At 39.2% G+C, this 23,939-nt stretch overlaps 1 protein-coding gene across 1 annotated transcript in view; it reads right to left on the bottom strand.

The window, feature by feature from the left end:
• Positions 1 to 3,440: 3,440 nt before the first annotated feature.
• Positions 3,441 to 23,939, bottom strand: part of MPDZ (multiple PDZ domain crumbs cell polarity complex component) — a 92,000-nt gene continuing 71,501 nt past the window's right edge. The window contains 15 exon segments of the mRNA XM_032441256.1: positions 3,441 to 4,458; positions 5,229 to 5,352; positions 6,924 to 7,036; positions 7,202 to 7,306; positions 12,162 to 12,284; positions 13,138 to 13,181; positions 15,035 to 15,131; positions 16,726 to 16,812; positions 17,644 to 17,791; positions 18,024 to 18,217; positions 18,309 to 18,392; positions 18,688 to 18,833; positions 20,782 to 20,959; positions 22,365 to 22,439; positions 22,529 to 22,621. Of these exon segments, the coding sequence (XP_032297147.1) occupies positions 4,312 to 4,458; positions 5,229 to 5,352; positions 6,924 to 7,036; positions 7,202 to 7,306; positions 12,162 to 12,284; positions 13,138 to 13,181; positions 15,035 to 15,131; positions 16,726 to 16,812; positions 17,644 to 17,791; positions 18,024 to 18,217; positions 18,309 to 18,392; positions 18,688 to 18,833; positions 20,782 to 20,959; positions 22,365 to 22,439; positions 22,529 to 22,621 (1,758 nt within the window). The 3' untranslated portion in view covers positions 3,441 to 4,311.

Raw genomic sequence — 23,939 nt, forward strand, 5'->3', positions numbered from 1 at the left:
AGTTTGAGATAAGATATACTTCAGAAAACAACTTTAAAAACAGTAAGCTTTTGCACATCATATGCAAGTTAGTACTATAAAGTCTATTTACACCACTCCAAAAGAAAAGAGCAATTTTTACCCATTTCTCCCCTTTTTCTTGGAAGGGTGAAGGGAGATGGTGGAGCTGGCATGTCCATGTGTGATTGTATAGAATACATGTAATATCTTATTTTATACTTGGTATACTTGGTATTGATTACCTTAGAATGGGCTATTTCAAGGATCCAAAGTGGTATCAATGGGCCTTTGGCATAGATGCTGTAAGCACAGAAGGTGTTAAGCAGCTGTCTGTTTTGCCTGGCCTGACAGAAGATCAGACTGTTGTGGGGTTGCTGCAAGTAAAAGAGCAGCAGGTACCGATTGCTACAAAGACAGTGCACAGACGGCAGTACCACACCAACAGGAATTCCCTGCACCCCATTCATGAGTTGATTTGTCAACTAGAGAATCAGGGAGTGCTCAGCAAAACTCACTCACCATATGACTGGTGTGTAAAGCCAGTGATTCTCCACAGAATCACTTTGAATTGAATTTGAATTGGTGGCTGGCAACAGACCACCATAGCCTGAATGAAGTCACACCCCCCACTGAGTGCTGCTGTGACAGACATGTTAGAATGCCAGTACGAACTGGAGTCAAAAGCAGCCAAGTGCTATGCCACCACTGACGTTGACAAAACCTTCTTTTCCATTCCTTTGGCCACAGAATGAAGGCCACAGTTTGCTTTCACCTGGAAGGGCATTCAGTACACCTGGAATCATTTGCCCAGGGATGAAAACACAGTCCAACAATTTGCCACAGGTTGATCCAAGCTGCACTGCAACAGAGCGGTGCTCCTGAGCACTTACAGTACCCTGATGACACTACTATGTGGGACAATATAGCAGGGGAAGAAAGGTCCCACTTGGAGTTTGTGGCAAAGAGCTTTAGGAGAAACCCAAGGCCAACCCCCGGGACTTTGGAGTCGAGCATATAAAGGGTCTGAGGAGTGCTACACTCCAACTGAGAAGGAAATCTTAGGCGTATATGAGGTGCTTCTGAAGTAATCAGCACTAAAACAGTGCTCCTTCTGGCACCTCAAATGCCAGTGCTGAACTGGATGTTCAAAGGAAAGGTTCCCTCCACTCATCATACAGATGACATTTGGAGTAAGTGGATTGCAGTGATTACACAACGAGTTCAGATGGGGAACCTCGGCCATCCAGGGATCCTAGAGGTGACCATGGACTGTCCTGAAGCTAAAAAGTTTGGAACATCACCAGCAGAAGAGGTACTGTGTGCTAAAGAGGCCCCGCTGTACAACAAACTGCCAGAAAATGGAAAGAAATTGGCCTTGTTCACATACGGATGACGGTGTACTGTGGGGAAGCATTGGACATTGGAAAGCTGCTGCATGGAGCCCTACATGACAGGTTGCAGAGGCCACTGAAGGTAAAGGAGAGTCAAGTCAGTTCACAGAGGTAAAGGCTGTCCAGCTGGCCTTAGATGCTGTTGAACAGGAGAGGTGGCCAATGCTTTATACTGATTCACGGACGGTGGCAGTTGCTTTATGGGAGAGGTTACAGCAGTGGGAACAAAATAACTGGCAAAGAAAGGGTAAACCTATTTGGACTGCTGAACTGTGGAAAGACATTGCTGCCTGAATAAAGAATATGGCTGTAAGGGTGCGCCATGTGGATGCTCCTGTGCCCAGAAGCTGGGCAACTGAGTAACAACAAAACATCAGGTAGATTGAGCAGCCAGAACTGAGGTGGCTCATTTAGATTTGGACTGGCAGCACAGAGGTGAGTTATTTCTAACTCGGTGGCCCATGAGACCTCAGGCCATCAAGGAAGAGATGCAACATACAAATGGGCTAGAGACCAAGGGGTGGACTTAACTATGGATGCTATTGCACAGGTTATTCATGTCTATTACACATGTGCCATAATTAAACAAGCCAAGAGGATGAAACCTCTCTGGGAGGAAGGTCTATCACAAAAATATAATCATGGGGAGGAGTGGCAGGTTGATTGCATTACCGTGCCATAAACTTCTGAGGGTGTTATGTGATTACCATGGTGGAAGCCACCACTGGGTGACTCGAAACATTTTCAGTAACCCCATGCTAGCACCCAAAACACAATATTAGCTGCGAAGAAGCAAATCCTGTGGCAACATGGCACTCCAGAAATAATTGAGACTGATAATGGGACTCATTTAAAAAATTCTCTTGTAAATATTTGGGCCAAAAATTATGGCATTGAGAGGATTTATTATTTCCCCTACCATGCACCAACTTCCAGTAAAATTGAATGACACAACGGGTTGTTGGAAACTATGTTGAAAGCAATGGGTGGTGGAAAATTAAAGCACTGGGAGAAGCATTTGGCAGGAGCCACCTGGTTGGTGAATACTCAAGGATCTATCAATAGTGATAATCCTGCCCAATCCAGCTCCTTGCATACTGTAGAGGGAGATAAGATCCCTGTAGAACATGTTAAGAGCATGTTGCGAAAAGCAGTTTGGGTCCTTCCAGCTTCTGGAAAAAGCAAACCTCTCTGTGGAACTGTTTTTGCCCAGGGACCTGGGATCACTGGGTGGGTGATGCAGAAAAAATGGGGATGTTCAGTGTGTATCACAGGGAAATGTGGTGCTGTCAGAGGGCAATCAGTAATTCCATGCATATTTACATAGTGCGTGCATGTGTTCAATGCTTGTTAATTATTGTTTGTTTGTATAGATTAAGCATCATTTAGTGATGTAGAATAAGGGGTGGAATGTCATGGTTTTATGATTTTTGGTTACTGGCATTCCATATCATAACTTCATGAAGTGCACTGGGAGTTAAAGAGTTATTGCTGGTCTGGTACCTGTCCCAGAAGAGAAGAAGAACCATATTCCCAGAGGACTGTTTGCTGTTCTGTTACTGTTTCCACTCAGAGGAAAAGATAAAAACCTTTTGTAGATCACTTGACCTTCCCCTCTTTTCAGCCCAACTTGATGTCTATCTCAGAATTAGAGTAAGGCCTTCAGTCTCTGGACACTCTTGTATTTATCATCTTCAGTTCCAATTATATTGCATTATATTGTATTATCTTTCATTCTGATATCTTATTTAGTAAATTAGTTTGTTTTTCCTCTTATTGTTGCCACTGTTTTGCTTTTAGGCCCATTTCCCCACCCTTTTCCCTTTCCTGGAGCATGAGTTAGTGGGTCTCTCTGCCCCACTAGTCAAGGAATCGGGCCAAACTAGCCTGTAAATCACATACACCCATGGATTAACCTATATCCACACAGTTCTATATACTGCTAAGTAAATCTGTCCTGAGTGGTTTGTTCATAGCTTTGATTCCAGCAGCTCACAGGAAATTCTGCACTGAGACTGTATCTTGCACAATGAATGAAGACATGAGACATTTTATATTGCGAAAATTTATTTCATACTCACACAGGCTTGAAAAACTATTGCTAGAAAAGAGAAGTATAATCCTTCTAATACTACAGTTTCTGGGCACTCTGCTTGAAGAGGGTAAGTTTTGACTTAGCCAGTGGATTTTCCAGACGTGCACAGAAGTGCCCTCTATTCAAATTAAACTCTTCCCCCTCCTCAAAAACAATCAATCAGACAAACAGAAACTAAGACAGAAGAACAATCAACTCTCAGCATCAAGTCAGACAAAAATGATTTTTGTTTCTGTTTTTTCGTAATGGATACTGCAAAGTTTAGGAAATAGGAAATTAGGAAATAGAAAGAACAAACAACAGAAGAACAATCCCCATTGTCAACTCCTTTTGTATTAGTAGCACAAATAACCACCTAAGTCCACTAACTGTCTACCTCTGCATTACTCACTTCTCATTCTTTTCTGCAAATTCTGAATTTCGTTAATGTTTTCTTTCTCCAACGTTACTGCTTTCTAATTACTCCTGCTCATCTCATCCCCATTTTGACTCAGTGACTTTGTAATTTTTCTTACATTATTTCAAATGTTCAAAGCACCTTCCAGTTTTGCTCACAAGCTTTCATTATACTGCTACTAGGCAAAATATCCATGTCTTCGCCACAGTTGACTTAACTCCACCCCAGTGGTTTGACAGCATGAGTAACACTTCTACTGCATACAAAAATACCATTAAATGTTATTTTTCTTCAGTGATGTAACACAGTTCTGACAAGCTGGAAGAGCAGTAAGGTTATATAAAATTTTCCATTTTCTTAGCTATGTGGAATGTAAATAAGATAGCCATAATATAATCTTGTTGACACTACACCTCTGGGGAGCCAGATCATGACAGAACAGTCAAAGTGACTGTTCCTTTTGTTCTTTTCAGAATAGCGACTGCTTCCTCATGGGTCACCCCTTCTAAACTCTGCCCATTCACAGCAATGATCTGATCCCCCCTCTTCAGGCGTCCATCTTCTGCTGCTGCACCCTGAAACGATACAACACATAATTGCATAATCATCCATTTATTTTTCTCCCTCCTACACATTCATTATGGCCTGAAAAGATTAGTTCAGTATACAAATACCCTTAAACTTTTTTTAAGTTTTGAATGATTCAACTATAATCAATCCTAGATTAACCTACTAGTGTTGCAGTACGTCCTGCATTCTCTAGTTGTCATGACACATAGAAGCTGGACCAATGTGGTTTTTTATGTCTTTAACCCTCACAGTCTAGCTAACATAACTTTTAAAACTCCAACACAACTGCTATTAGAAATCCCATAATCAAACCCCAGTTCTGTTCTTTGACTAACCACAAATGTTTGGGATTCTTGACTACAGTTTTTAATGGCTTGGGGCTCTTCCCAATAGCAGGCCACACTCCAAAGCTGATTCAGTACCTGAACTTCTCCTAAAGTCCTGAATGAGTTCAGTTATTATATGTTAGTCTAGTTTTCAGACTCTCAATGAAAATAAATACATTGGTCCCTTCTATTACTTGAAGAAAAAGTATCTGAACATTTCCTATTTTTGGAACTGAAGAAGATTCTGCCATATGCTGTCACATGCATTTGGAAATTTTGAATCTTCCCATTACTTCAAAAGCTGCAAGAACCAGAACTTGCACTTGGCAAGAAAAGCTGTGAAGAAAAACTGTTTGCAATCCCTTGGTCTCAAACTCAGGTCATACTTAAAGAAAGAAACTACCCACTGTGAACTAATAAATGGATCAAATGAACAAATATATGCTTACCTTTGCAAATACGGTCTTCACATAAATGGGTAAGTCTCCATGGGGACTGCCATATCCCCCCACGATACTAAAGCCTAGGCCATCTGGTCCTCTCTCCAGAGTAATGGTCTTGTACTGAGGAGGTCTAATGAAATAGAAAACAATATTTTATCTAAGTAAATTACTTACATTAGAATGCTGTCAACAGAAAGCATTTCACCCTTCTAGCTAAGCAATGCATCCTCTTTTTGCTTCTTTTCCACTGTAAATATGAACAACTTTATGACTATTTCTTTTAATGCAGAACACTTATTCTTTCTAATGCCCCCAGTTAAGCAAGCATTTCAAGTACTTCCTTCATACTGTTTCTACCCAGCTCAGAAGATGGTTACTGCTGCAATTTTGCACTAATGGTGCTTAATGGATATACAGAGATCCAATACCATTATCTAAAATGTTTCTAATGATCTCATACTTTAAAAAGCCCGTAACTCAAAATCTGACTCATAGTTATGTTGCCAGGTTTAATGGCTTCTCTCCTTCTCTGATATATGATTGTGCATTTGTATATGTGTTCACACAGACAATTTATAGGTACATCTCCATGCATGTACTTTGACTACATAAACATTTGAAGTTCTATCTTTTGAAGAGTGTACGCTGCTTCAAAAGCAATGCATTCTATTTATTTCTGTGGAAACTACAGCAAAGAGCACAATAACACTATTTGACAGAGCAAATTCTCAGTTACAAAACACTATTTTTCCACATGGTCACTACCATTAACTATGTATTTATGCCAGCAGTGAACAAGAGCCTGCATGCTGCGCTGGTAAAAATCTACACTAAAGGGTGACCCACTGTCACAACTAATGAAATGCACCACCCACTGTCTCACTGTGCTTACATCCACTCTTTGGTTTCCATAAACATTCAGCATCACTGAATGTCAGTGAGTGCCATTTATTCCATATGGAGAAATTCAAGGACACCTTTCCTTCATACTGACTTCCATATCAGACACCATTTTGCCAGATTACCCAGTGCTGCCATAAGTCACATGGCAATGAAATGTAAATGATATTGGCAGGAACATTCATATTCTGCTGCCATACCTCCAAAATCTGTCTCTAATGTTGTGGGTCAAAATAATAAAATAGGAGGCATTACTTTTATGGCAGCGCTAATGCTTTCATGGAGCTAAAGAATCTCATTCTCCCTTCCTGTGCTCCTAGAAGAAAAATGTCTCAAACTGATAACCTACATTGAGGCAACTCTGGTTTACATTGCTGTCTTCTGTAGTCTGCCAGAAATGGTATACTACGTACACATGTAAAGCACAATGTCTCTTAATATTCTAGTGCTAGAAAGCACTTTAAAGAAACAGAAGTACCACTGTAGAAAGGATTTTGCTATTTATGCCTGCGTACAATCACTTAGGGCATATAAGCTAATCTGAGCTGCCAAGGCTCAATAAATAATTTATTTAAAGAGAAAAAAATCAAGTCATACTTTAATTCCAAAGTAGACAAGAAGAAAAACAGCAGTGAATTGCACCATGGAAAAATGCAGAATGGGACCTAGAAGGTGCCACACATACCAAAGGTAATTAAGTCGAACAATTCATTGGTTATCTGCTAGAATTAGTACACATTTTATGCCAAGTTTCACTTGAAGTAGAAGGCTACACAGGTTGTATATTATATAGTTACTGACCCTAAATCATCCTGAAAAATGCCTGTTGGAGTGAGTCCTGCAAGTGAAAGACTGGAAGTAGGTGGATCCTGCTGCTGACCAGTTATAACACTCACATCGCCTCCAGCTACCACCTAAGGAGAGAGTTCAGTAAAATGAGTAAAAAAAAAAAAAAAAAAAGTCTGTAAAATGAGAATGCTGATACTTAAATAATTCACTATAACAACTGGCAGAATAACATTTAGAAAATATTCCAGATAATACTAAAGGTTTTTTGTTGTTGGTTTTTTTTTTTTTACCTGTAACTCAATAGTGCCTGAAGCATTTTTTAAGATGCTAACAGCTTGGGAGTGAGTCATGCCTTCAGTAGATGTTCCACAGATGCTAACAATCCTGTCCCCAACCTGCAGAATAAAACGTTGATAATATAACTACCAATAAGAGGTTTAGTTGCACGGATATATTAAGCATTTTCTTCTGATAATAGCAGATATAAGTATCTGGACTTAGATAGATACTATCACTATATCCAGTGACACATAGCAGAAAGAAATCAGCAACTCTTTTTGGTATATTTTCTCTCAAGGACATAACATCACTGAGTTATATAATGAAGTGACACAAAGGTAGAAAATTTGACATAAAACCTTGCTAATTACTGCTTAGTTGTAGTGTGTTCAGAGTAAAAAGTAATTTAAAGAATGGATCTTAATTCTCTAAAATAATATAGCACATCATCTGAATATTGATAGGTTGAAGTAGTAAATAATTGTAAGAGAATGTATGTTTAAATTCATCCTGAACCAACACTGTACACTCTCTAAACAGTGTTAGTTTAATTTCACAATTTCTGATGCACTACGTGCTGTGTGAGTTGAGACCTCCTGATTTAACTCAGAATCAAACAAAAGATCTGCTCTTATTTTAGGATAGATAAACAGGTGTGAAGCGAACTGCATACATGCAGTTACACAAATAACTCATCTCTGTAGCTCACTTGCAGAATTCTGAATCAGATATTATGAATTTTTAAAAGCTCACCACTTCTACGATCCAAGATTGCCTTAAGACTCGTTTCTGAAGTTAACATCTTTCACCAGTTACCTTTTACCATGCTACCAATATGACTTACTTCACTGTCACTTGAAACAGTGAAAATTGTTATCAGTCAGAATGAGAATTACCTGCCTAGCATTGCCAATGTGCCCATGCAACCTTTACAACCATCATAACTGTCTTAGTTTCAGGTCGGACAGTGTTGTTTTTCTTCAGAGTGCCTAATACTATGCTATGTTTTGGTTTTTGGAGAAAAACAATGTTGATAAAACACCAGTGTCTCTAGTTGTTGCCTAGCAGCGTCCCACAGAGCCAAGGACATTTCAGTTTTCTCAGCTTCTCCTATCATCCTGCCAGTAAGGGGGCTAGGGCTATAAGCAGCTGGGAGGGGACAGAATGAGGAGAGTCAATCTAAGCGGACCAAAGGGATAATCCATACCATATGATATCTGACTTGTATCAGGAATGGTCTGGTGAGCAGGACTAGGGAAGTAATCCTGCCCCTGTATTCTGAAGTAGTTCAATAATTGCTAGTGATTATTTTTTAATTATTATTATTTGGGGAGCTACTTGAGAGTCTTCTCATGGAACTACGCATTTTAGCATCTTGCTTGCTGCTTGTTTGCCCTGTTGCACTGTTTGCCAACTCTGAGGGTTGAATTAAGGTTTTTATTTTGTTATGCTATAAGGCCTTGACTATTTTATGATGAAATTGCTGGTCAGGAAAATAATACAATGTTTGCACTTGGCACTGCAGTCACCTCTGGGCTTTGGGAACTACAACATGAAGGCTATTAGTAATTACACTCTTCGTTTTGTCTCCCTGGGGAGCCTGGCTACAGAGGAGAATGAGAAGGATATTTTTCAGCAGTTTTTAAGCCTCCCTTTCTCTTTCATCTCTCCTTCCCCTAGACTAGTTACAATAGCTCTTGAGGATTTTGAATATGCCTGGGATATTCAAACTAGCATGCTCCTATTGCTATGTGTCATGAATGTGTTTCAGGTTTTGTTTAAGATTAAATAACTTTTAAAGAATATCACCTGGAGATCTGCTTTTCTGCAAGGCTGGATAGTTATGAGTGGCAGGGAGTATAGGATGGTATGGGCAGGTGCCTAGAGCAGCAGGCACCCCCAGTGTTTTGCAAGTTCAGCCCTCAACAACTGCAGAATCCCGAAAAAACAGCAGTATATTTGGAAAAGACCTGCAGTCAGTGAGTCATCTTTAAAGAGGTACAGATCACTGCAGAATGCTGCGGCCAGGCCCATGCCTACTGAGTTCTGTTCAACACTATTCAGTATCCACAAGGGGAAAAGAGTACCTCCGCGTCTGGAGCAACTGCTGCAACACCTGTGACAGATCCTGAGACAGTTCCAATCCCTGCAACATGTCTTGTGGTTGTTCCAAACACTGAGGACACTGTGGCAGCTCCAACCTCTGTGACGGACCCCACCTTAGCTCTAACCTGACAGACCTTGCAGTTACCCTAGCCCTTTTGGCAGGCCCTCAAGTTGTCAAAGACCCTCTCAACCAGCACTGTGGTAAATTCAAGCTCCACAGTTTAACCAGTGTTAATATCACTTGCCCCTATGAAAAAGATGAAAAAATGTTAATGAAAGTCTGATCCTTTAGAATCATAAAATAACCTGAGTTGAAAAGGACCTCAAAAATCATCCAGTTTCAATCCCCTTGCTGTAAGCAGGGTTGCCAACCACTAGACCAGACTGCCCAGAGCTACATCCAGCATTAGAAAGCAGAAAAGGTCCTACTAAGTAGAAACAGAAGGTGAAGATGAACTGGGACCTTCTCAAAAAGGGGAAGATAAAAAAGAGATAGCAAACACCTGACCTCTAACACTGAGTGAGCTTCAAGATACATGAAGAGACCATGGCCATCAGCAAGGCAGATACTATACAGCCGCTCTGGTGCTGCGACAGTCGGGACAATAGCCTGGACAACTGGGTTTACTGGACTCTGTGGATTCAATGGCCTCACATACTGACATATTCGAAACACAGGAATATAAGGCTCTAGTGGACACCAGTGCACAGTGTACCCTAATGCCATCAAGTTATAAAGGGGCAGAACCCATCTGTATTTCTGGAGTGACAGGGAGATCCCAAGAGCTAACTGTATTGGAGACCAAAGTGAGCCTAACTGGAAATGAGTGCAAAAGCATCCCACTACAACCAGCCCAGAGGCTCCGTACATACTTGGCACAGACTACCTCAGGAGAAGGTACTTCAAGGATCCCAAAATATATCAGTGAGCTTCTGGCATAAATGTAATAGAGGTGAAGGACGTCAAGCAGCTGTCTACCTAGCCTGACCTCAGAAAGGACCCTCTTGTTGTGGGATCCAGAACAGCAGGTGCTGACTGCTACCACAACAGCGCACCAGCATCAATACTGCATCAACCAGATTTCCATTCATCAGCTGATATATCAACTGGGAAACCAAGAAGTAATCAGCAAGATTCAGTCACCTATCAATAGCCCTATATGGACAGTGATAGCCTCCACCCTCTATTAGAATTTCACAATGGGCTATTGTGGCCTGAATGAAGTCACATCACTGAAATGTGCTGCAGTGCCAGACATGCTAGAACAGTTATGCCATGAAGCAAAAGTTAAGAGGCCTGCAGGGGAGATCCAGTTCTTAGCAATAAAAGGGCAGGATGGATGTCATCAGGCTGCATGGATGTGACCAATTGAACAATTGCTACATCTGACACTGGCCACACAATAGGCTCAAAGAAGGAATTCTAGGAATCTTAGAAGTGATATTGGACCAGGCTGAAGGCAAAGATTTCAGAATATTGCCAGAAGAGGAGGTGACACATGCTGAAGAGGCTCCACTATATAATAAACTGCCAGAAAATGAGAAGAAACATGCCTTGTTCACTTATGGGTCCTGTCATAATGTGGAAAAGTGTCAGAGGTGGAAGGCTACCCTTTGGAGCCCTACTCAATGAGTTGCAGAAGCTACAAAAGGAGGTGAATTGAGCCAATTTGCAGAAGTGAAGGCCATCCAGCTGGCTTTAGATATTGCTGAACAAGAGAAATTGCAGTGCTCTACCTCCATAGTGAGTCCTGGGAGGGGGCAAATGCCCAGAGGATAGTTACAGCAAGCAAAGCATAAAAACTGGCAGCATAGAGGCAAACCCATCTGGGCTGCTGCATCAGGGAAAGATTTTGTTGCCTGGGTAGACAACATGTTTGTAAGTTTGTCAGGTAGATGCCTGTGTACCCAAAAGCCAGGCTACTGAAAAACAGGAGGATAAGGCTATTAGAATTGAAGAGGCTCAATTAAATCTGGAGAGGCAACATACGGGTGAATAATTTGGACTTCAGTGGGCCACTGACATTTCAAGCCATCAAGAAAGAGAGGCAACCTACAGACAGGCTTAGGATCAAGAGGTAGACTTGACAGTGGACACTACTGAACAGGTTATCCATGAATGTGAAACGTGCTGCAATTAAGCAAGCCAAGCAGATAAAGCCTCTTTGGTATGGAGGATGATGGCTGAAATATAAATAGAGGGAGGCCTGGCAGGTGGATTGTATCACGCCCTCATAAACTCACAACAGCAAATGCCACGCGCTTACAATGGAAGCAACTACAGGATGGCTGGAAAAATCCTATCTCCCATACCACCACCTGAAATACTAATCTGGACCTTAAAAAGAAAGTCTTGTGGAGACGCAGCATCTCAGAAAGAACTGAGTCAGAAAATGGGACTCATTCTGAAACAACCTTGTTAACATTTGAGGCGAAGAGCATGGCTTTGAGTGGATATATCACATCCCTTTTCATGCACCAGCCCTGCTAAAATCCAATCATAGAATGGACTGTTAAAGACTATGCTGAAAGCAGTGTATGTCCATTTGTGGGACTGCAATTGCACAAGGACTTGGGTGCACTTGGTGGGTAATGTAGGAGGATGGGGATATTCATTGTGTATCTCAAGGTGATTTGATGCTGGGTGAGAACAGCCAATAATTTGAGTTGTATGATGCTAACAGCTACATAATACTGCATGTAATAATTACTATGGCTGTTATATACTGTATCAAGAGTATTACAATAGGAAACACTTAAAGAGAATGAATTTTGATGGAGCCAGAACTAGCTGCAGCATGTAGTAATCCAACACTGTGAATCATCTCTTCTGCACTGAAACTACAACATTAATGGTTAACTTACCCTGAGTTTCTGAGTCTGAGCCGCAACTCCATTGGGATGCATCATGGCAATAAATATAGGAATATCTCCAAGAGGACTTCCTACACCTCCAGCAATGCTCACTCCTAGTGAATCTGCTGGGCCCTGTTATTGTCATAAGAAAAAAAGATTAAATTTTTCTGGAAGGAAAAATACATACAGAATTGCAGGCTTATCTTACAAATCCTATTTTATGAAAATCAAAACGACTTTGCTTCAAGCCAACTTTTAAAGTTAATCCATTTGAGGAAAGCACAAAGAACGCTGTATGTAGCAGCAGGTGATGATTTGCTGTCTCATCTGTAGTTTTTTTTTGCCAAACCGACTACTTACAGAAATCAGCATGTCTGGGCAAAGAAAACTGTACACACGAGACTGGTCATCCTTTAGCATTAATCTCCTAGTATTAGCCTCCTAAACATCAGAACAAAACTAGCTATTCACTGCTGTAAAACACTCAACTATGTAATCACCGAAACCACTATCATAAATTGATATTAACAGATTCTACTGTATAAAGAGAATTGCTAAACACAATCCTGCAATCAAGAAAATGAGATACCAGGCACAATCAAATAAAAAACCACACATGTTTTAGACAATCAGAAATAGTCTGCAGCTTAGCTCTCATGCTCCTACAAATAACAGCAGTCAACGGAATTCCAGTTGAAAAGCTAGAAGTTGTCATGTAAAAGCCATAACAATACATGTCAAAATAGATACAAAATCCAAAACAACTGACTTGAACATTTAGTACAATTCCCATATCTTCACTAAAACTCAGTCTAGATTTAACTCCATCTGATAAAAGTAGAACTAGATCATACTATAATATACTATAATTCTCTTCCCCTTTGCTTAAAATTTGATGGCGTAAATCACACTTATTTTACATAAAAGCATTGGAAATCACACTGTAAAAAAATTAACTGTTACCACACAAACTCCTATAACTTACCTTTTTTATTTCAACTGTTCTTAGTCCCTGTATTTCAGAAGTTGCTGTAAAACAGATTAAAAAGAAAAGGTGAACTATCATCTTAAGAAAATTTTTCTATTTAAGTTGTCCAAAACATGACAGTGATTCAAACTTTCTGCTATTATATGTTTTTTAAAGTTTTTGAAATTAGTTGTTAATAGGATTTAAATACTATTAATAACAATAAGATTGAAATACTTCTAGAACAGCAGAGAAAGCCAATCATTCTCTCAATTCCAAAGATGCCTGGATTAATATCAGTAGGTAATACCCAAATATAACCAAAAAACCCCTATTATTTGACTGCAATACTCAGCTCAGAAGTCACATTATTGTAAATCTGACCACTGGAGATCTAGTCCACATCTATTCTACAAAAGCTGCTAATATTTTATTATGTTGGCCCATGATATCAGAGACAGATGTTGATGGCACTGTAATAGAGGTTGAACTGGGAGTCAGTATTCCATTACATTCTCTTGCCCTGTGACAGATGGCAGCAAAGGGGCAGTCTGACAAAATGGTATGAAAGTGCACAAGAGAACATAAGGAACTAATGCAGGAAAAAAGGCACCTATTGACTTTCATCAATGTTTGCTGAATGTTTATGGAGACCAAACAGTGGATGTGAGCACAGTGAGGCAGCTCATGTCTGCAATGTGAAAGACAAGCCATGTTCTGGGTAGCCATGCACAAATTTCACATTAGAAAACACTGATCAGCTTATCTACACACACTGGCCAATTATAACCAGGGAACTGTGTACAGAGCTGATTATCAGTTGCACTTTGTTGGAAAGGATGGTGACAGCATTGGAATTTCACTAGATGGGTCCCATAAATGCTTACAGGAATAGAAAGAACATAATAAGCAAATATGTCAGGACATACAAGGATGAAGGTGACAGTTTCCTGGATCACAACATTACAGGTGACAAATGAGTCAGTCCATGGAATGGTAACACATAAATTCTCAACTGAAGAATAAGAATATTCAAGACACAGTCTTCAGTGGGTAAGGTAATGTGGACTGTCTTTTGTAATAGAAAATGGGTGATCCTTCTGATTTCCAACAACACAGACAAACCATCAACACTAACAGTTCCTTCACCATGCTGATTAAGCTGAAGGCTTAAGCTTCCAGAGTCAGGCCAGAGAAGACAATTTTTCTCTTGCAACATGATAATGCCAGGCCTCACACCAGTTTGAAGACTATGGAGCACATTGCCAGTCTTGGCTGGACTGTTGTACCATGCCCATCATATAGTCCAGATTTGGTGCCTTCTGATTTCTATCTGTTTGGGCCAGTGAAGATGGACTGTATGAGCAACATTTTTTCTAATGATAACACAATCATAGCTGCTGTGACATAACGGGTCACTTTCAGTGGTGCAGATTTGTACATTAGTAGACTATTAATGTAGGTGACTATGTTGAAAAATAATGTTCTGTAGATCAGAATTTGCTCTACCAAACAGTTTTACTGTGTTTGTATCTGTTTTAGTTTCCATGGAAAAAAACAAAAAACAAAACAGGAGGCATTATTTTGGAGGGATCTAAATAATTAAACTACACAGTGTCCAGAACAGACCATGTATTTCCCAAAAATGAGATAGAGCATAATTATTCCATATTCTCAGATTAAATAAAAAATTCTGGGTAAATTTAGACCCTCATCATCTAGACTGTTGGTGTAACAGCCTTAGATTTTTACAAGTAATTTGAAGGGATACACAACATACAGGATAATAACCGCTCCTTTGGCACTTCAATATTGGACACTGTCAATTCTATAGTATATAGGAACAAAGTATTAGAGAATATCTCGTTTATCAATTCACAGATATAAACCAGAGGAAAGACCAAAGAAATCTTACCAGTATTCTTCTTCAGACTACTTTCAAAGACCTCAGGTGGGCTGGAAGCTGAAGCTCCAATGCTGAAGGATGAGAGACTGCCACTTCCTTCACTGACCTAAATATAATGTTAAACTGGGATTACTGAGCTGCTTCAGACTCCCAGCTTGATAGAAGTAAAATTACATGCCACTGTATTCAGTGCATATTGCTGCATTTTACTGCTACTTTTTCTGTGCACAGTTAAAGCTGACACACTGAACCTCCATATACCTCTTGGACACTACATACAGCTCCTTGTTTGAAACACCATTACAACAACAGAGATTGGGTGACTAAAGCCCCATGAAATGTTATGCTTTCGAGGACCGGACTGTACTCCTATTCCCACACATTCTATCAGCTCATGGAGACCATCTGGCAAAAAAAGACAGACACTATTACCATGATAGGGAAATAACATAAGACAGAACTTTATGCATCCCCATGTGTATCTCACATTCTTTCAGACACTCCATCAGCTAAAACTAGGTTCTCCACTCAAGTTCACCTACACATTTCCTGAAAAATTTTCACCACACCTGCAAGACAATATAAAGGAACAACATAGCTCACTCGTACAGACTCTTTAAAAGCATTAATGTGGTAAGCCTCCCCTTGACCAACAGCTTAAATTAAGACCATGCAGAACTTGCATGTTATCAACTGGATTGGCATTATCCCTTTTTGAAGAGACATTTCAGTCCTTATCCAGTCTTAACCAACTCACTACAAACTTAAGAAAAAGTCCCTGTTTAACTACATTCATCTGCATATTCAATTTATAACTACAAAAAGTACTAAGGTAACTAGTGAGTTTTCAGAAATTGTTCCTACTGGAAATCTTGACAGAAAGACCTGCAAAAAAACATAGTGAGAGCTGCTATCCCATTAAACATGCATTCAGATGCAGAAACTGATGTGAGCTGTAATACTCTACAGTTAACCAGTGACAAAACAAATAAACTTAGGACAAATCTAATGAAAAGAGTGCAGATTTCCTGCTTTTGTTGACCAAGATTATGGTAACGATATGAAAGGAATGGAGAAATTCACCAGATTTACTGGGACAACGCTCCATTCCATTGCTAAGGTATCAAAGAGATTCAGTGTCCACTCAAATTTGTTCTAGTATTGAGGACACTAACAGTTGACCCAGCTTCACAAACAGGAATCCTAAAAGTCACTCTAGACAATACAGAAGAGCTATTTTTGGAGTAAACTCTAGGCTGGACTGTGTATTTAACAGATAACAAACTAAAATAAATACAAAAAAGAGCTAACAAAAATCTGCAAATGATGCAGAACCATAAAATGGGTTGGAAAGGACCTTAAAGATCAACTACTTCCAACCCTCTGGTATGGGCGCAGTTGCCAACCTCTAAATTATTCATGAGAACAGGCTTCCCAGAGCCCCATCCAGCCTAGCCTTGAATGCCTCCAGGGATGTGAGATCCACAACTTTTCTGGTCAACCTGCTTCAGCACCTCACCACCCTCTGAAAGAAAAATTTTCCCAAAACATCTAATCGAATCCCAAATTTACTACTTTTGTTCATCTTGGATCAGGTGTCTGGAAAATCACTGTCATCATAAAATCAGTTCTTTTTATTTGCTTTCATTATTCCATCCCATTTTATTTCTTCCAAACTAAGTGTTTTCATAGTTACAAACCTGGCTGCTCTGGGATGTTCTCCTCTCAGAGTGGAATGGACCAGCTTTTATTCTTCCAACCTCCAGTCGTACCGTACCTAATGAACACTAAAGAAAAAGTCATGATATATCTCTAGTACCCAAAAAATTAAAGTTTATGACAGTATTTACTTTGTAGAAGAAAATATAGGGACAGAGGGTAAAATATAATGTTAACAACTGTATATAATGAAAACTGTACAGACAAAGACCATGGGAGAATCAGAATCATACCAGTTGTGATTGAATGATATTATTTGCAGGGTTGTATAGCATTCCAGTACAGACACAAGGATTATATAAGAAACCCTATTTGTTACCTTTTCTCAATAAGTAGTTTTCATTTCTAAGTAGTAATGTCAACACATACTTTCAAGATGACATTTTTCAAAGAACTGTAATAGTGGAATACATTCACAATCTCACAGATCAGTGAGAAAGGCATTATAGCATTTAGTTGATGTAAGGTGACAACAGACATAAGCAGGGAAAAAAAAGGTAACATGAACTTTGTAAGTAATCACTTTTTGGAAAAACTACTCCAATAACTTCTCTATTCTTAATAGCTTTTTTAAAATGTGAGACAGCTAAACAAATCTTTTTTTTTTTTTTTTTTTTTTTTTTTTTTTAAGAAAACAGAGCAACCTAAAACTTAATGCTGTATCTAACTAATGGCCTTTTATTCCCTTCTAAATGTATAGGGGCCTGTACTCCCACTATTCCTATTTTCATCAGAGAAACTATGAAAATCTGACCATTTCAGGAAATTAAATTCAGATCCAAAGTTCATCCCCACTGACACTGCAGGAAGAATCTGAATACAGTCTGAATAAAACTCAAACTTTCAAAAAATCTGGATTTCAGCTCTTCACTTTTAATCATCTCCTGTTTTCTTGATACCTTTAGCAAAGCTGCAACGGCCTCCTGGTTAGCGTTTCGAACATCTTCTCCATTCACAGTTAATATCTGATCTCCTTGCATCAGTCTCCCATCTGTATCTGCTATTCCACCTTTGACGATGTCTGACACGAACACCCCTGTATCATTTCTGCAAAAACACATGCATTCTCTATTACTATATTGTTTAAGTGTTATTTTAATGGCTTGTAATTGGGAATGCATTGAGCATCATCTTGGTTTTTCTGGGCTGGTTCCTCTAGGAATGGCATAAAAACAAAATGTGCTGTCAATAAAGGCCACAGAGACTGAGCACTGCACACCAAAGAAAAACAAGCCTGCCCAACAAGTTCCAGATATTGACTGTCTTTGTATATTCATACCTTTTCCCAACTATACTCAGCCCAAGGCCTTTGCCAGGCTTCTTCTGGAGCTCTATCATGAGTACATCATACATGTCTTCCTCCTTGTACTGAGCCTCATCTCTGTACACAGTCAGACGAACTTTTTGGGGAGTCTGTCGGAGAACATTTATTGCTTCATCATGTGTGGCACTCCTGAGGTCAATTCCATTCACCTATAATGAAATGGTAGACTATGCAGGACTATCCAACAGACAAATGTCTAGATAGCAAATGACAATAAAGTGATAAAATCAACCACTGTACCTCTAATATCTGATCCCCAGCCCAGAGTCTCCCATCTTTTGAAGCTGCTCCTTCTTCATACACTTCATGGATAATGATTGCTCCCTGTAACAAAAATAAGTTGCATGCTGGAAGAAAATTCCCCTAGCCAAGAAGCAAGAGCTATAGAAAATTTCTTCTAAAATTCAGCAGTAATAAACAGCCAGAAAAATGATAAAAAAATTACCAAAATATTCAAGAAGTTCACTTATACTTCCAATTTCAAACATAATTTTTCCTTACTTCTTTTTTTTAGTATCTTTTTATAAATGCTGCAGAAAGAAAGGAAGATAAAATCTAACAGACATTTAAATTTAATTATTATTAATTCATGTGAATTACATATATTTTTTCAACCCACCAACAAAGTGTCTGTTCCTCCAACAATGCTCAGACCAAGACCAGTTTGTCCTTTGGAGATATCAATGGTTGTTTCACATCCAGGAATAATGGGACAAGTAGCTGGGTCAGAAGCTAGGGTGGCTGGAGTTGAAGACCTGCTCGTATCTAAAACAACAGTATAACATCCTAGTTACAGCAAGATGGCTTGGTATTAGAAGAGTGATTTTACAATATCATTATGAGAGTTGACCAACAGCTTAACAGTAACGACCCAACAGTCAATCTACTGATAACATCCTTATTTCAAAATGCCCACATAATGCCGTTCTCCCTCTCCAACAAGTACTGTCCAATGGTTTTAACAGTGGTTGTCCAGTTTCTATGGCATTAAGTAAGTGGACCATAGCTTTGAATTAATGGAGACAGTATTATATAAAATGTACTGTATTTGTACTACTTCATTCTCACAGTTCAGAGAGTTAAAGGAGATAATTCAATTTAAACACTTATACCAGCAAGTCTGCAATGCAGATCACAGATAGAGTGCATACTATATACTACACACATGGATAAAAGGATGTCAACCAAATCCTTCTATAAGGGGCTAAGTCAAGGTCCATATAAGTATTCTACCTCAGACTCAGACCTGCACCATGAGAAAGAACCTAAAAACCTAAAAATGCTAGGAGGATATATCATGTAATAATTAAAGGAAAGAACCAGCAATCAGAATGTCTGGGATGTTAACATCATCTCTATCGCTGATGTCTCATGGGCTTTAAAGAGCTTTCCAGAAATTAAAATCAAGCATGTAAGTCCTTTTTAGACATTTTAAAGGGTAAATAATTGAAACAAGTACCACTGAAACTAAAAGAGGGTTTGATCGTTCAGAGATAAGCATTTCTATTACACAAACATTTTTGTATTGTGTGAGAAATTAGTTCAGTAGGAACAGTAAGCTTCAAAACAAGTAGGTCTGGCCTCTGAAGGGAAGCAGAAGAGCACTCAAGACTATTGAAGGTTAAAGCCTTCTGATATGCAAGCTGTTTGTTGTATGATAAGAAACTGTTACAGAAGTGAAGAACAGGTTGAGATTGGAAGGGACCTCCAGAGGTCATCTAGTCCAACACCTCTGTTGAAGAAGGAACACTCAGAGAAGGCTACCCAGTTCTATGTTCAGGTGGCTTTTGAAGATCTTCAAGGAGGGAGACACCACAAATTCTTTAGGCAATCTGTGCCAGTGCTCCCTCATCTGCAGGGAAAGGATAGATTTGGTAGAAGAAAACTGGAGACTAGGTTATACAATCAACTCGAGGATGAAGACAGAAAAGATCTTTCAAGAACTGTACTGTACATCCCTACAAACAGTGGTGAAATCAAGTTTCAATCACAACCCGGGAATGCTAGAGGGGACACTGACAACACCTCCATCATTTTTTTGTCCATAAATTATGGTATGGAAGATTAGAGAAAGAGGGACTAGATCTATACAGAGTGAAAGATTTCAGCTGTGTATTGTTTCCTTATCAGTGATGTAACTGTGTACCAAAATTACTGCAAATAACAAACAACAGAAATGTGACTCAGTAACACTTTTTGTGATGTACATATAAATTGCCTTCAATACGTTCATCATTCAATTAAACTTTTAGTAGCTTCTTAGTGCTGTGTTGCTCAATCAGTAAACATCATCCATCAGTGGCATCTCTAGCCAAGAGGCTCTAGTCAAATCTGGCTAGCATTAAACACTGGAAAAACATAACTCATTGCTCTGCTCCTGGAAAGATTATGTGAATTTCTCTGATTTAAAGGAAATTACTCCCACTTCATTGCAGGCAACCATGACCCGAGCATTTGCTGCACAGGCTTTGAGACAAAAGAGGAAATCCCTCCATCCATCCACTTCTACAAGTAGGTACATGGGAAGGCAAGAGGTAAGTCTTCATTGTGGATTCTCATTGCATTATTTAGATTGCTCTTTAACCTGGAAGTACTAGAAAGTGAAGCTCAGCCGACAGTCACATGCATACAAAAAAACCCAAAACTTGTTTACTAGCGGGTTCGTCATTCTTATCTCGTAGTTGTTGTGAAATAAGACACACAAGAATCTTACTTTTAATTGCTTCTGGTTCTGGTGAGTTGGAAGAGCAAACAGCTGTTGGTGGCTGGATATTCCTCCTCTCTGCTGGTGCAGTGCTGGAGAGGACTGGTGCTACAGTTTGGCTATCAGCCTCTGCTGCGTTGATTGTAAGTTTCACCGTATTTTTGGATGACTTCAGGAGATTGATGAACTGAATGATATAAAGAAAAAATGGTAAAGAATGTAGTTGGACTTCCTATTGTAAAAGAAAAACATGGGAAAAGAACTTCCTCCAAACTGCTAGAAGCCACTGTTCTGCAAATTTTCTTCTCAATTAGTATTGATAAATATTGATGTTTGTGCGCCTGATGAAGTTATTCAATTACCTTCTATAGAACTCTGATGAAATATACCACATGACAACATGGTTACCTACGGACAGTTTCTCTGGACAGGTACTACGTTTCTAGCAATTAGCAAGAAGATCAGAAAAGTAGTGTTGTCTTTTAATGCTTGGGTGGAACCCAACTAACATCCCATAAAAATCAATATCAGAAAATCAACAGTTTTTTATCAAAGCACAGTAGTGCCATACAAGCTTCTTAGTCAGAAACGCAGGTGGAAGGAAAAACTGAAAATATTATCTGAACTACAGAAGGAAAAGGATAATACTGAGATGTAAAACAGAATGGGATCAAACTCATACTCTAATTTCAGGAGATGGTGAACTAATTCAATGTTCACTACTGTCTCACAGGCATCAAATCCTTCTAAACATTCCAATTATTATTATTATTATTTTTTTTTTAAGAAATGAAACCTTGCTCAGTCTGTTCCTCCTTTCTCTCAAACTTTTTCCATTTCCCTGCAAATAATTTCAGTACTGCTTAGATATCTACTGCTTGCGACACAGCAGTGCTCTCAGAGAATAAGATGGATACTCTGCTAATTGCTTCTTACTGAACGGAAAGTAATCTTCTTGTGCCAAAAGAATCACTTTTCTGGGTGACAAGGCAGATACTAGAAAAACGCCCTCCTTAATTCATTAAAGAGCCTAATCTGTGTTCAGTGAGCTGGACGTTAGTAAAATCTATCTATCAATTATAAATATCAGTACTTATGAATGGAAATAGCTTTTGCCATAGTGTTGAAATATCAGGCTTGGAATATAACAACATGTTTGTTACAGGCACTTCACATATATAAGCTCAGTTCATGACCTGATTCAGCACTGAAGCAACTCTCTTGTTTGAAATACAGACATATTGATTTCACTGTTTCTAATACTTTTAAAGTGGAGTAGTTATGAAGAGACAAGATTCAGTTAAAGTTCATACCTCTTATCCCAGCACTAGGTGCTTCTTACTCATTAGATGCAAAACAAGAAAAAAAATTACATCCGTAGTAAAGACAAAGACTATTTACCTATGTAGGCTTTAGCTTACTCTATAACTGCAGTAGTTTCTTTATCCAGGAAAAAACTGTGGATCTTTGGTACTTTAGCCAACTTTTAAAATGTAGTTAGAGTCACCAAAACCTCACAAGTTTGTTTGAGACATAATCATTGCCTAAATTTAGTGGTGTGATTTCTACAATATTCTACAATTCAGAAGCACCTTTTCTACTGGATAGCCCACAACAATTTCATCATCCACTGCCAGGATCTGATCCCCAACTTTGATTCTTCCATCCTGGAAATAAAATAGAAAAATAAATATAAACTCTGTGCTAGTAAATATGTACATATATATTTTCATATGGATCTAAAATATTTTCACACCTTTGCTGCTGCACCATGATCTGTTAAGCTCTTAATAACTACTCCGCTGTCTGTGTCTTCTTCACTAATGGCAATTCCCAAACCTCCTTCATCCTGGGATAAACAGAAATGAGCAATTGGTTAGGTACTGCACTTATCAGAATGTTACAATACATTCACAAAAGACTAGTGAAGACTGCAGAAACAACAGAAGTTTGGGTCCTCCCAATGCATCAATGTTTTCTTTTAACTATTCCTGAAATAGCAGATTTTCCCACTCTATTAATAGCATATTGCTTACCAAGATAAATCTGAAGCAATTCTAAATTCAAACCCCTTTCTTCTGAAACTCTGAGGCTCAAATACCTTCAGTTGTTGAATTCATAAACTGGAAGAACTATAGAATCAGAGAATAGCTGAGATTGGAAGGGACCTCTGGAGGCTCCTATCCTAACTTTTGCTGAAGTATGGCTAACTAGAGCAGACTGCCCAGGAACATGTCTAGGTAGCTTTCAGAGATACCCCTGAAAAGAGACTCCACTACCACTCTGAACAACCTAACCTGTTCTAGTGCTTGTTCACCTGTACAGTACAAAAGTGCTTCCTGATGTTCGAATTGAACCACCTGGGTTCCTGTTTGCATCCACTGAGTCTTGTCCTGGAACTGGGCACCAACGAAAGGGCCTGGCTCTTTTCACTCTCCCTACAGGTATTTATACAATGATAAGTTCCCTCTGGGACTCCTTCCAGGAGGAGCAGTGTCACCTCTCTGCACCTCTCTTCAAGGGAGAAGTGATTCTGTTCCTTGATCATTTTGGTGGTCCTCTGTTGGATTCTTTCCAGTGGATCAATGTTTCAGTCATACCAAAGGATCCAAAATTTGACACATCACTCCATGTGCAGCCATACCAACACCAGCTAGAGGGGAACGATTGCCTCTTTTGACCTAATTTGCCTAATGTAGCCTGAAATGCCATTAGCCTTTTTAGCAGCAACACAAAACATTTGGAAACTACTGAATGAGCCAAACAAAACTTAAATTCACACAGAAAAACAAAAAACAAAAATATAGAAATGGAAAATACAGAGATGGGCATACAGGTATGCTCTTCCTTTTAAATTAGTAAATGTGACAGAGTGAAATCTCCCCAGTGTTTTTAGAAAAAAGTGAATAATCTGGATACCTTAATCCACAAGATACTGTACTGATTAACACGGAAAGTCTAGGTACCTACCATGGAGACAAACTCTATCCTTATGGACACATAAGGACTAAATGTAGCAGTCTTCTCCATGCCAGTAAGCAGGAGAGTTTTCCACCCTTCACTTGGCAGTTTCACAGGTAGAAAACACTTGGCCATTTTCTTCTAGCTGCACAGTTTCAGCAAATATATATTGTTGGGGAGTGAAATTTAGTGCTCATGATCTGCTG

Source organism: Coturnix japonica, chromosome Z (assembly GCF_001577835.2).
Source record: "Coturnix japonica isolate 7356 chromosome Z, Coturnix japonica 2.1, whole genome shotgun sequence".
Taxonomy (NCBI): domain Eukaryota; kingdom Metazoa; phylum Chordata; class Aves; order Galliformes; family Phasianidae; genus Coturnix; species Coturnix japonica.